At 41.7% G+C, this 14,298-nt stretch overlaps 1 protein-coding gene and 1 long non-coding RNA gene across 2 annotated transcripts; one reads left to right on the top strand and one right to left on the bottom strand.

The window, feature by feature from the left end:
* Positions 1 to 1,947: 1,947 nt before the first annotated feature.
* Positions 1,948 to 8,126, bottom strand: LOC100844043 (ABC transporter G family member 41-like). Its single transcript, XM_024459312.1, has 11 exons — positions 8,101 to 8,126; positions 7,456 to 7,771; positions 6,958 to 7,271; positions 6,484 to 6,631; positions 6,007 to 6,160; positions 5,491 to 5,564; positions 5,075 to 5,449; positions 3,450 to 3,547; positions 2,681 to 2,855; positions 2,338 to 2,592; positions 1,948 to 2,245 (listed from the first exon to the last, which is right to left on the bottom strand). The coding sequence occupies exons 1-11, from the start codon at positions 8,124 to 8,126 to the stop codon at positions 1,976 to 1,978; spliced, it is 2,205 nt and encodes a 734-aa protein (XP_024315080.1). The 3' UTR covers positions 1,948 to 1,975.
* A 3,496-nt stretch (positions 8,127 to 11,622) lies between these two features.
* On the top strand, positions 11,623 to 12,953 carry LOC112269918. The gene is made up of 2 exons (XR_002962179.1): positions 11,623 to 11,947; positions 12,482 to 12,953. It is a non-coding gene; the product is annotated as an uncharacterized LOC112269918 (long non-coding RNA).
* Positions 12,954 to 14,298: the final 1,345 nt, after the last annotated feature.

Genomic DNA, 14,298 nt, shown 5'->3' with positions numbered 1-14,298 from the left:
TTTCTTGTTCTGATAACTGCTACAAAATAAATGTTCATTTTAGTTGGTCTTGAACAGAAGCACATATGTTTTCTGTTCAATTTGCAAGGTGAATTACATGTTTTTTTGCTTCGCCCATATGCATGTGCTCTGTCCGGAATTGCAGCACTCATCTTCTAGACTTGCTCACAACTTTTTGTGATACAGTCATGCAGTCCTTGTGAGGTTCAAAAAGGTATGATGATAGACCCCTTTCTCTACCACCTTTTAAATTTCCGAACTGCCCTTTCTATGTTTTCTCATCCAGTCATCCTGAAATAAAACCAGATGTCTACTCCGATTTTTCTCTTTGTTGAAGCGAATGTTCTTTGTGTTTTCCCATCATTATTTTGTTATGAATTTTCTTCAAAATGATCATAGTATCGGATCCAGTTATGATAATTTTAATCAAGTTTCAAGGTGCACATCTTGTCATTCACAGACTTACGCTGCACAAAGCCATGTGATGATGACTGCGTCAAATATCACCTAATGGGTCAGACTGAAACATCTTCTTCCATTTAACTCCTTCGGAATTAGACTCTTTTGATGAAATAAGCAAACACTGAAGAAGAGATTAAAGGGAATGCAAGAAAACCAAAACCCATCATGGGCAAATTGGTTGTGATAAAACCCAAAGTAGTTCTAGAAATGATGCAACTATTTTGTTTTCTCGGTTTTTTCAAACACTGTATCTCTCAACATCTCCAAATTCTGAATGAAGAGGCAATTTACATTCACACTTTATTGGCTCGTGTAGTAAAACCAAGTCCAACAATGGAAATTTGCTGCAGTTTTTTTATAAGTTTTGTGGACCAGCATGATCTTAGTTGAGTTTGTAAATTATGCATACACAGTGATTGCCATCTGTATTTCTAAAATATCGCAATTTCACATCCTACTTGCAAACCATGCTTATAAACTACAGTTCAATGCTTATGTACATGATATCATCTGTTAAATTATACTCCAGCTTGCAAGTGTATGGCTTAAACAGTAAAAGTGGAGTAGGTCCCGGTAGCATTTTACCGCAGTGATGCAGATAGATATAGTAAAGGATAAAGGGTATTCTGTCCTTGGTATAAGTGTAGTAATTTCCATAGTTCCTAATACCATGCACGAGCTACTTCATGATCTCAAAAATGTTGATAAAAACATCTCAAGGGAAGAAGAGTTCACCTGCACGGGCACGGTATATCCTGAGAAAAGGGTTTTGCAAGGCGAAGTAGATAGATGATAAATAGGAGTGAGAGATGTCAGGAACATACCGAAGTATACGGAAGTTCAATATTGTGAAGAATAAAGTGTAGAAGAACCAGAAGAATTTGTAGGTTATCTATGAAAAACCAACAGCTGGTGTACCATACAAATGGTATCTCAACAACTACCTGAAAGAAGCTTCAGAGCAAAGAGGTTAAATAACAGTTGGTCGTGCACCATCAAGGCTTGGCTGTTCCTACAATTTCTTATCGCCATCATTCAAATACATGACCAGTAGAGTTGAGCTCCGAGCTGTAAATGTGTGGGCTAGTTCAAGCAGTACATACATACACAGAGCTAAGCCATGCATACACTGGACCATACATCTTTGTATAGCAGCTAATCTAAGCTCAAAATTTCTGGTGATGATAGAATAAGAATCTTTGTTGATCATTCTACCCTTCAGAACTGTATGTACAATATATATTCTAGAAAATATTGTGTTTTTTCATCAATACAAGACTTGCATTACAAATTTACAAGATAACAAAAGAAAGGATCTAAGAAGAAAGAGCCTCTATTAATAACATATCACACAGCTCCTCAAATGCTAGCTACTACTGGAATTCTGGTGTACTATGTATGTATCAGATACACACAAAAATACATGGCTTTCAATTTTTGAAGTACAAAGAGGTCCATGTGTGTACAATATCTATTCTGTACTGTGCTACTGTTTTACTACTTTGAAGTCGGTCTATCGCCTTTGGAAGTTGAGCTGTGAGATGTTGTAACCGAACAGGACAGCAAAGAGGATGGGGAATGCCGCCAGAGCCACGGCTGCCAGTGGCAGAAGGTCACGGCGAAAACCAAAGTAGTCTCTCATGAATGCTGTAACGGACTTGGTCTCTCCAAACACGACGATCATCCTGTCATTGTCATCCCCAAATTGTGTGGTGAAGAAGACATTGAGCGTCCATGACATTGGGGAGATGTAGTAGAGCCATATCCACCATCTTGGTATTTGCTGCCATGTGTTTATGAATTCTTTTTAAGCTCCATCCTTTTGATCTCAAATGGTAATGTTATATATACTAGACTTGAGATTGCTTGACTTACTGGCGCAGGTACAATGAAGCCGGACATGAGGTTTTGTAGGGTGTAGAACATGGATGCAAGTATAGATACAACTTGGATGTTGGGGGTGAGCGACACCATCATCATTCCCAGGTAGAGGAAGTAGAGCAGCGTGCACGACATGGTGTACATGAACCAAAAAAACTTTGCTGCTGTCCATGCATACCCTATCATCGGGTATGCTATCAACATGAACAGGACAACCTGCACCAGCACATAAGGAATCTCCATGGCAACCTATCTCGCAAAAGAAACAAGTCAAAGCCTGCACATAATAGGAATGTAATACATCTGAAACTAGTAATCTTCATGTGATTAATCGGACCTGTGCAAAGGAGGAGTAGGCCCAAGGAGAGTACATCCCTGCAAACCTCTCCCTATACACGACGGAGCGCTCAATGGAGACAAATGGCATCACTGATTGGCAGTTGTTGATGCCGGTGAACAGAGTGACTCCATACATGCACCCCAATATGGTGAACAAACCCCGCTGGTCGTTTCTACCCTCAAACAAAACAAGCAACTTCAGTCATATGCTGCCACCATATATGCATCAGTTGTTAAGAGACGGTTTACATACATGTGGTTGATATTGCCTTGCTGCCAGAACAATGCACCGAAGAAAATACAGGCGACAGATATGAACACCATTCGCACTAGGTTGTATGAAGGGGTTCTCCAATACGACAAACACTGCTTCCAGAGGCAAGCTTTGAATTGCTCCCGAAACTTCTGCGGAAACCGTGTCGGGAAATGGAGGTCACTCGTGCCCGGAATTGGTATGCTCAAGTGCTTCACCAGCATGTCCTTGTCCCTTTGATCACCAAATTTATTAACTGGTTAGCCCAAATACTCTGTTAAGTTAAAATTTTAAACTAATGAGAGCTCTTTTATGGTAAAGGTTATGACCCATGCTCTTTTAGACCTGCCGGCCTGTTTTTGTTTTTCTCAAGCATTGTGAATGCATATCAGTCTTTTTGACTGCAACTTTTTCCACATAATTTATCGTATAATGATTATAACTAAGATTGTTAATGCATTAGAGCTAACTGAGTTGGTTCTTCAAAACTTAGTGCATTGCTGATTCCCTGTACATTTGTGCAAAATCTACTCCCATAGATGCAGAAGTTACTTCCAGCACCCATGTTGATGGGTTGTAGTTGTCCTTGATCCTTGGTACCCCAGGTATTGCCTATAATATCAAAGAGGGTAATTTCACCAGTTCATGTAACACAGTAACTGGGAAGAACCTACAGTTTTTCTTGAGAAAAAAAAAGTAACTGAAGAAAAGTCAGGTGGTGGTGACCTTAGTATAGCCCTCTCTAATTGAAACATAACTATGATTAAAATATTGCTTTGCCTCCTGTTCTATGTACATTGCAAATCCTGAGGACTAGAGAATGGGTTCAGAAGAACACTCCACACTCCACGGTACATACATAACTTCTTCAGAAATTCCTAAAAACCTTCTTGGAAATACAGAGAGAATGAGATGGAACCAAATCTATATTTTGAGGGAAAAACCAAATCTATTTTGGTTTACAATAAACAGTAGGTTTAAAATTTATCTTTGCTCCTATGAAGATCACAATTGGTGGTAGTTGTCTGTTCACCTTCAGACCCCTCCACCTTTTTATTTGGCACGAATCACAAAGATGAGAGCAGGTATGAATGGTTTAATAATGATGTGTGTCCGTATTACAAGTTACAACATTCTCTTTAAAATATACAGTAATTTTTAAGTCCATAGTAGTGTACGGATGTTGTACTAATATCATCATCAATGGATGATATAGATATGTGCATGACTTTTGTGTAAGGATAAGTTAAGATTGCCAATTACCTGAAAGTATTGGATGATCTTACATGAACGGTGTCCAAGTGGCCCAGCATATATCAACTCCACCCCTTTTCATCAGCATCAACTACGTACTTCACTTCTACATGAACTGTTTTGCTTCAAGAATTTCTGATCAATAATGTTAAGTTATATGGAACTAGCTGAATTGCTCATGCGATTGGATGGTTATACATTAGAATATACACACATGTAAAAAACAGAGTTGCCTTTGTTACCAACGCAGCTGTTCCCTCACCGCCTCACATACACCTGATTAATCGGCCGTTTAAACCCAACTAAGGTAACTATTGGACTTACTTTGGGGTCCTTTAAGTATCCAGTCAGGGCATGATAGGTTCCAGTTCTGGTAGATAAAGTGTTAAGAGTTCTATCTGAGGTATCATGCAGTTTATTCCTTGTCTGATAATAATCTTGGGACCTGGCTACTTACAATTGTTCCAGGAAGGTGAACAAATGCTTCATAGAAATTTCAGGATGAAGTTGTAACACTTGTTTACTTCGTGTTTGATTTGACCAAAACTTATTTCTGATATCTTCTTCAATACAACCACCTTATAATCCTATATATGATGAAACTATACTACTCCCTCCGATCTATAATAAGTGTCTCAGATTTTGTGCTAAGACACCTATTATGGATCGGAGGGAGTATATGTTTTACACCTTGAAAACTAACATTACTACTTAATTTTTTTTAGTGTCTGAGAGAATCTTGGAAAAATCTATATGTGAAGTGTAAAATAATCACCTCATCAAATGCCTCAAATATCGCTTACATTACTGGGACACGGTTAACATAAAACAGGTTTACATCCAGAACACTACAGGAGAAACTGTCAGGAGATGCTTTGAAACTACAATGGAGTTCGTGCGGTGGCGCATGATTTGCAGTTCTCCCTTACGATCATACTTAAGGCCAAACATGCTCATCTGGAGCACACAACCATCACGGTCACCAAAGGTGTACTTAAACTCGACTCCCTCGCGTAGCAAAAACTCCACAAGGCAAAAGTTGCTGTTGCCCATGTACGCTAGAGTGGCCCTTGCCGATTTCAGCTGCCTCTCCGGGACCTTGAGGAACAACTTCTCCTTGACCATCTTCCACTCCGGCTCCACAGTACTTGTGTTGCTGCGGGAGGCGACTTGACAGGAGCAAATGTAGCCATCTTTACGAAGCCCAACCCATGCATCAAGCTCGTTGTCGAAGTAACCTTGGCCTAAGCTCTCTGGTCCCTTGCAACTTTCCATAGATGTTCAAGCTACATGAGAATTACCGCAGGAGTGTCTACATAGTAGTTGACATCCTGGAATGATATTACCAGGGGTGTGAAGGGCAACACCATCCTCCCTGCGCAAGATTAACTATTCATAAGTCAAATCTTAATTATATTCCATTGACATCATGAGTTGTGTTTAATTGCATCATGTAGAAGTCAACCAACCTATCCTGTTAGGTGTCGAAACAGTTTCTGCTTGTAACTGAGGCATCCCTTTTTTCGTATCCTTGGACATATCTTGGACACTTCTGCCAAATGTGGTAAGCTTATTACGAGAGATAATAGCTCGAGAAGTTCCTGGAACTGAGAGGCTCCTAGGAGGTTAGAATAGATGGTCTTTTTAACCAGATAAAACGGCATGTTCGGCTGAGTAGAACTACTTTTGCTCCATTTATGATGTTTTTTCCGAGCATATGCTGTTGATTGAGTTTACAATTCATGCTACACCGTAGGCTGGAAAACTAAAGTATCAAGTTGTTTAGCTTAATTAAATTTCAGCCATGTTGCGCTTACGGTTTTTAATAGTCAAGCCGATGGCGAAGCCTGCATTGAACAACAAAATAAACCCAATCAATGCTCCAATTGAGATCCAGTAGAAGTATCTTGAGAAGTCTAGCTCTTGATCAATTAGTATCCTCCTTCCAAGAGTTACACCAGATACCGTAATCTATCAACATAGAATGTTAGCATCATTTCAGAGTACATGATTTTATAACTAATTCAGACTTCGTATGCCAAAGTGTACCTTTGACCATCTAGTTGCCAAAAACTCATTTCCAGTTAATCCTATTTCTGCATATGACAATGGAGAGAGCCAAAATCCCCACTTTAACCAATTTGGCAGAAATGCTGTAGCAATATGGCACACAACGTTAGTGCTGCTTGTTTAATAGTTGAGCACAACATACTTTTGCAAGAAATTGGGACTCATCTCTTGTTACCAATACAAAATTTATGAAAATAAGGGAGTTTCTTACAGCATGGAATTACGAAACCCCCAAATAGAAGGATGACTAGAAATGCCATCCTACCACCGACTGAACCAGCCACCATTGTTTGGCAGTATGAGGCGACACATCGAAACATTGATAATGATACGGTGTGGATGAGGAAGAGGACAAGGAGCTGACGGAAAAAACTAAACACGAGAATCATACATGTTAAAACAAAGTAAGGATTACATCTGAAAGAACCTATGTTTTGCTGAAAGAAACTCGCAAAGAAAAGTCATGGTGTTAGATAAGGGATTTTTTTGTTTGGTTTCAGTACACCAGAAAACAGTAATACCAGTATAAATAATGTGATTCAGGAATTATCACTATTGACCCAAGTCATTCAGATGTGTAGTGAACTAGTGATAACAGAAAATGTTGCGGAATTTGAACTGATGCTTCCTGTTCAGTAGCTAATTAGTCTTTTTAGACGACTAGCTAACTAATTTGTCCAATAGAATTGTAATTTTACCTTGATGCTTCCGGAGTGTAGCCAATCAGGTAGTAGGATATTGATGTCCAAGCTACTGACTCAACTAAAGAGACTGGAATCTTTAGGATAAAAGATGGTATTGCATAAGCCCACGCAGGATAGAAGTAGTAGTCTCTCTGTTTGTAGAAGACCGGAAGTCTGCTAATTGCCATGGCCAGCTCAGGGAATCCATTCACCATCAGCAGCAGGAGCGCACAGAAGAGTGAACCCATATAGTAGGTAGCATGAACCCTATCAGCGTCCATATGTGTGCGCAGAAATACTGTGCCAGTAATAACAGCGAGTAGTCCAAGCTGCAGGGAAAATATGTAGTGTGTTAATTTATGGCTGTCATGTTGAGAAAAATGCAACATCACATGTTTAGTTCATATAAAAGCTGTAAATTCCATCGATTTTTTTATGATAAACACTGTAAGAAATACCAGGCACGCAATCTGCATGTGTCAATCGCACTACATTTTTCTCCAAATTGCTTACCTGAACGGCTTTTGTTATGTAGAGGAAGGCATTCCTTTTCATAAGAAGAAGCTCCCGTGCAAAACATGCCTTAAGGAGATCCCACTTCGATAATGAGTAGATACTGAAGGATAGGGCATTTTTATGTCCTTTTGATTTGTCATACGGCTTTGAAAGCTCTTCGGTAAGATTCTGACCACTTTGAGATGCTTTGAACTTGTCACAGAATTGATCAACTGTAACGAAACTATATCTTTCTTCGGTACGGCTCCAATATTGCTGTTGATCTTTTTTTGACAAAACCTGTACACATAAGTTTTGAAGAGTGAACTCCTTTCTGATGGTAAGCAAGAGTTATACTAATAAGAAAGAGCTGCAAGACAAACTATACCCACTACCCAGATACTTCATATTAACAAACTCCTATGCACAGACGTTGAAACTCAAAACATGTCTCTACGAAAGAATTTCTATTTGCATTGTTCTAGAAACGTAAAATGCCTAATTGAGTTATTATATATTCACCAAATGATATGCACATGGCAAAGAAAATTCAACATACCAGATTGGGATCTGCCTGATATGATTAGATTTCACAAGAACTATAGAGGCTCAAACTTGAGCTTCTTGTCGGCCAAGTCTCAATGTTTAGGTGAAGTGCAGGACCTATGTGTATTGGATTTAGGTACCATGGCTTATTATACGGCAGGCTAGCAGCAGCATGCCTTACATGATGAACTCCTAGATGCTATTGGCGCTTGTTTTGACGTAAGCACATCAGTAATTAGTTGTTTGTTGATACCTCTTGAAGAAAGTCAGCGGCCCCTTTTCTCTCAGGGCACTTAAACCCACATGACTCAAAGAAATTCATAATGCAACTCTTAGCACCATGGTATACGATTTGTCCTTCAGCCATCAAGATAATATCATCAAAAAGTTCGTATGTCTCTGGTGCTGGTTGAAGGAGCGAGACCAGTACTGTGGATTCTGATATATGAGCTAGCTGTTGGAGGCAAGACACAATTTGGAAGGTGGTAGAACTGTCCAGCCCAGTTGATATTTCATCCATGAAGAGCGCTTTTGAGGGTCCTACTATCATCTCTCCTGATTATAAAACAATTTTTACAAGTGAAGAAGAAAGGAAATTAAGTGCCCAACATCGAATTAATTATTTTTTGTATCTTAGATATTATATTCTAAGAAAATTGTTAAAAAACATGCTTAGTTGATTCATCAATCAGGTGGCTTTCTCATCACGATGGGAAGTTGTAGTATACTAACAAAGTATAGAAAACATTGACGGAATCAATTAGCACTGGAAACGAAAAGATGTTTGCCTTCCATTCCAATATGCAGTTAGCAATTTTAGTCAATGAATTGCACAGTTTGTGTTTATTTGATTAAAAGTATCTCTGCAATATTATAGTTGGATAATATAGATCCATCTTGAAAATTTCAAATATATAGTAAATTCACCTGTTGTTAGTCTTTTCTTCTCGACACCTGAAATACCTCTTCTCATGGCATCCCCTACCAATATATCAGCGCATATGTCAAGTCCCATGATCTGCGGGGCAAGAAAAAGATTATGCACAGGAAAAGAACTATACGCTGGATCCAGATAATTATTCTTTGAACATCACCACCTTCATAATGTAGTCTGTTTGCATGCTTCCTTCTAAACCTTCCATAGATATTGCCTACAAAAAGTGTAGACAGATCGTAAGTTGTTCTATTAAAGTGTTAAAGATCCGGCTAATCACCCTTAGTTCGTAGCAGAGCCGGATTATAACTATGGGTGACTAATATGGAAAATGTAAATCATATCCTAACCTTTCTGTAAATCATATTGTAATATGTTACGTGCCTTTATATATACAATATAAAGTCTGACAGATCAATCACGCTATAATCTAGGTTTCCAAACTTGGTATTAGAGCCCGTCATGATCCACCTACCCTAGCCACTGCCATCCTTGCTCCCCATGACGACCAACGTGCTCCAACATTGTTCATGAAATCGGCTGATTCAGCGATTAATTGGCCGGTTAATCGCTGATCGGCAGGGCACGTGTAGATTAACGGTAATCAGATGAATTAATCGCTCGATTCCCGATTAAACGTGGTGGGACCGATAAATATTGCCTCCAGAACTGCAACCCCTTTGGCAAATCTCCGAGCCCAACCCCAATTCGCCCGCACCCCAGCCTCGCCCTAGGTCAGGAGAGGACCCGGCCTCCCTCGATTCACCCGCTGCCTACGGAGAAAGTGGTCGGCGGTGCTCGGATCTAGGCCCCCATCGCTCTTCCTCCTCCATGACAGGGCTTCTCCTCCATGGCACTGCTCCTCCACCATCCCTAGCAACCTTCGGCGGCCAGCCCCAGCAAAAGCACTCTCCGCCGGCCAGCCCTTGCTCGAAGAGCTGCTGCGGTGTTGCTGAAGGTATGGCCTCCACCCTCTCCTCGTTCTCTGCTGCTTTTGGCCATTTTCGTGGGCTTATAGCTCAAATTTTTTGGTCCTGGACCGATTTTCCAAGGTCGTGAACCCCGGTACACGGTTTCGTGCAGTTCCGGACCGGTGCAACAGAATCACCGTTTCGGCCGTTTCCGTGACCTATAGCCCACGTTTTTTGGGTTTTTGGGCCAATTTTCCGCTCTCGTGGCCCCCGGTATACAGGTTCGTGCAGTTTCGGTCCGGTGCAAAACAATCACCGCTTTGGCCGCTTTGGTGCCCACGTTTTTTGGGTCTCGGGCCAATTTTTCCAAGGCCTTCTTTGGGTTCCAAGCCAATTTTCCGCTCTCGTGGCCCCCAGTACGGTTTTGTGCAGTTTCAGGCCGGTGAAGAAAAATCACCGTTTTGGCCGTTTTCGTGAGCCATCTTTTGTGGTTTTGGCCCACATTTTTGGGTCCCGTGCCGATTTTCCAAGGTCGTGAACTTGAGTTCACAGTTCCGTGAAGTTTCGGGTCGGTGCAGAAAAATCAACGTTTTAGCTCCGTGGGCTAGCCCACGTTTTTAGTGTTCCGGGCCGATTTTCCGTTCTCGTGGCCCCCGGTACATGGTTGAGTGCAGTTTTGGTCTGGTGCAGAAAAATCACCGTTTTGGCCATTATCGTGGGACCGGGAGCCTTGTCGGTAGCCACTGGTCGGTAACCCTGCTCGGTAACGCCTGGTCGATAGCCCCTTTAGCTCCTGGTCAGCAACTTTTGGTCCCTAATGCCTGGTCAGTAACGCCTGGTCAGTAGCCCCTGGTCAGTAGTCTAGTGGTCCGTAGCGTCTGGTCAGTAACGCCTGGTCAGTAGACCCTGGTCAGTAACGTCTGGTCAGTAACGCCTGGTCATAGCCCTTGGCCGGTAGCGTCTGGTCAGTAACGCCTGGTCAGTAGACCTTGGTCACTAACGTCTGGTCAGTAACGCATGGTCAGTAACGTCTGGTCAATAGCCCTTGGCCGGTAGCGTCTGGTCAGTAACGCCGGGTCAGTAAGGCCTTGTCAGTAGCCCTGGTCAGTAACGCCTGGTCAGTAGTCCCTAGTCAGTAACGGCTGGTCAGTAGCCCTTGGGCCTTAGCCCTTGGTCCGTAGCGCTTGGTCGGTAGCACCTGGTCAGCAGTCCCTGCTATCGTATGAATTTCAAACATGACTGGCTGATTTTTTTTCGTGTTTCAGACAAATTTAGATTTAAAACCATGCACATCATGTCGGGTTCTCACCGAGCTTTGTATCAGCGTAGAAATTTAAAAAAATCAAACAGCCGCGAAACCTTCGTGGAGTGTCATGTAACATACCGGATTTCGGAGTTCCAAAATCTTTCTAAAAATGACTACTGAAAAATTTCGTTGAATTAATCAAAGCTTAATTGAAATCTTTCTCAATTCTTTGGTTTTAAATTGACTTAACACCGACTAGAATATAAATTTGATTTATACTTACTCTCAGTTGATCGATATTTTGTTTGGTTTAATTCTCCATGTTCAAATATGCATCTCTAAATTTTTCCTGGTATTTTCAGAATTTGATTTGGTATTTAATTTGAAGTTCATCTGATTTCCTAGCTTTGCATAAAAGGAAAAGCATCTCCTTTTTCTGTTTAGCCTTGGACTGAAATTCCCTCTTAGCCTAACTTTCTCTCCCTCTCAATCTCACGTCTAGACCCAGCCCCAATTCCAGGCCGAGCCATTGCTTCTAAATTCCCACACGTGCGCCTCCCGTCTCTATATTCTTCCTGCCTCTTCTCAAAGCAGCAGTTGCACTCTTTCTTTCTTTCTCCCAAACGCACAGCCACTCCCTCTGCCCTCTCTCCACTCTTCAACCGAAGGTCTCCCATGGTGCAGCACCGAAGAAGATCCATCACAAGGGGAATCAACCGGCGATCAAGAGCATGAACAGTACACACCGGCCAGGAAGAGAAAGCCAAGCGTTGCACATCAGGAAGAGAAGGATTGCAGAAGGCTTCATCTGAACGACTACAGCAGCCACCAATTTCGTCTCTCCTCTCTGATCTACTTCTGTTCCTCAAATTGGTGAGAATCTGATTCCTTCTACACCCTTTTGAATTCTTGTGCATCCAGCCCATCCGAAGATTCAAGTGGATCACTTCTGAACCAAATTGTCCAAACAGCCACAAATCCTCTTTCTTCTACTCCTGAATATTTTCCACCAACTAAACCTTGCTTCCATCCTCTAGTACTCATCTCTAGTCATGACTAGCACTGGTTAGATGTACCAGAGCAATTGATTGGGGGTTGGGACTCAGAAACTAAAATCAGCCTATCTTGCTAAGAGCCAAATTGGCTGATTTCATCTTTTTGCTAGATCTATTTAATTTGTCTGAATCTTGCTGCATCTACAGTGTGTATCATGTTCTAGCATTCATGTAGTTTACATATAAATAGTTTCACATTTTCTGGACTTGTAGATTTGAAGATCAAAGTCATTATTTCATGAGCACTAGTTACTTTGAACATACATGTACTTGCTATGTAAAAATCTGCATAAATGTCTATAAGATCATGTACTTACTCCGCACCAACGCGCGACCTGCTCCATGGCTGCAGACCTCGCCGGCCGCTGCTCCGCCGCCCGCGCGCGACCTACTCCACCACTGCTGACCTCGCTGGTCGATGCTCCTCCATAAGCGTGCGGCCACTTCGTTGGCCTCGACCTTGCCGCTGCCCTCGTCGGCCTCCGCCGCTGTCCGCCAAGGTGGGGAAGAGGATGGGGATGAGTGCGCGAGAGAGAAACAAGCCAGCGAGAGAGATTGAAGAGGCACCCGCCCTGCGTGAGCCGTGTGAGTCGGCCAATTCCATCAGCTCACGCGGACCGCCGTTTTGGGCAATTTTTGGCTCGCTGGTGACCCCGACCCCCAATCCCAACACACCCCAATTGAGTCATAGTTGCCGTGTAAGAAAAATCGAGGACGTTTCGTGACGTTCGAAAAATCATGTGCCTCCACAGAATAGGATCAAAAAAAATTCCCATTGTACTATATGAATCTCAAACATGACTGGCTGATTTTTTTTCGTGTTTCGAAGAAATTTAGATTTGCAACCATGCAAATAATGTCGGGTTGTCACCGAGCTTAGTATCCTCGTAGGAAATTAAAAATAAAATCAAACAGCCGCGAAACCTTTGTGGAGTCTCATCGATTGAGTCGTAGTTGCCGTGTAAAAAAATTGAGAACATTTCGTAACGGTCGAAAAAAATCACGTGCTTCCAGAAAGATCGTTTGGGTTACATCAAACGACTTTTCGAAAGGGAGTCCATTTTTTTGTCCTCCACAGAATTGGACCAAAAAAATTTCCCATGCTACCGTATGAATCTCAAGCATGACTGGCTGATTTTTTTCGTATTTCGGGCAAATTCTGATTTCAAACCATGCAAATCATGTCGGGTTCTCACCGTGCTTGTGTCCCCGTAGGAAATTCAAAAAAAAAATCAAACAACCGCGAAACCTTCATGGAGTGTCATCGATTGAGTCTTAGTTGACGTGTAAAAAAAATCAGGACATTTCGTGATGATCGAAAAAACACGTGCTTCCAGCAAGACCGTTTGGGTTACATCAAATGACTTTTTGAAAAAGAGCGCATTTTTTCGGCCTCCACGGAATTGGACCAATTTTTTTTCCCATTGTACCGTCTGAATCTCAAGCATGGCTGGCTGATTTTTTTCGTGTTTCGAAGAAATTAAGATTTGAAACCATGCAAATAATGTCAGGTGCTCACCGAGCTTAGTATCGCCGTAGGAAATTAAAATAAATAAATCAAACGGCCACGAAACCTTCGTGGATTGTCATCGGTTGAGTCTCAAGCATGAATCTCAAGCATGACTGCCTGATTTGTTTTCGTGTTTCGAGGAAATTCAAATATGAAACCATGCAAGTTATGTCGGGTTCTCACCGAGCTTTGTATACCCGCAAAAAATTCAAAAAAAATCAAACAACGTCGAAACTTTCGACCAGTGTCATCGATTGAGTCGTAGTTGCAGCGTAAAAAATTGAGGACATTTCGTGACGGTCGAAAAAATGACGTGCTCCAGAAAGACCGTTTGGGTCCATCAAACGACTTTTCGAAAGGGATCGCATATTTTCGGCCTCCACGGTATTCGACCAAAAAAAATTCCCATGTTACCGTATGAATCTCAAGCATGACCGGCTGATTTTTTTCGTGTTTCAGACAAATTCGGATTTAAAACCATGAAAATCATGTCGGGTTCTCATCGAGCTTTGTTCCCAATAGGAAATTAAAAAAAAATCAATCGGCCGCGAAAACTTTGTGGAGTATCATCGATTGAGTCTTAGTTGACGTGTAAAAAAATTGCCGACATTTCGTGACGGTCGAAAAAATCACGTGCTTCCAGAAAGACCGTTTAGGTT

Source organism: Brachypodium distachyon, chromosome 1 (assembly GCF_000005505.3).
Source record: "Brachypodium distachyon strain Bd21 chromosome 1, Brachypodium_distachyon_v3.0, whole genome shotgun sequence".
Taxonomy (NCBI): Eukaryota; Viridiplantae; Streptophyta; class Magnoliopsida; order Poales; family Poaceae; genus Brachypodium; species Brachypodium distachyon.
This window is presented reverse-complemented; position numbering and strand designations above follow the sequence as displayed.

Coding starts and splice junctions, on each gene's coding strand:
- LOC100844043 (XM_024459312.1), bottom strand. CDS start 8,126: ATGGTACCTAAATCCAATACACATAG. Junction 6,632..6,957: donor TACACTCCGGAAGCATCAAG/GTAAAATTACAA, acceptor TCTCGTGTTTAG/TTTTTTCCGTCAGCTCCTTG. Junction 6,161..6,483: donor TCCTTCTATTTGGGGGTTTC/GTAATTCCATGC, acceptor CTATGTTGATAG/ATTACGGTATCTGGTGTAAC.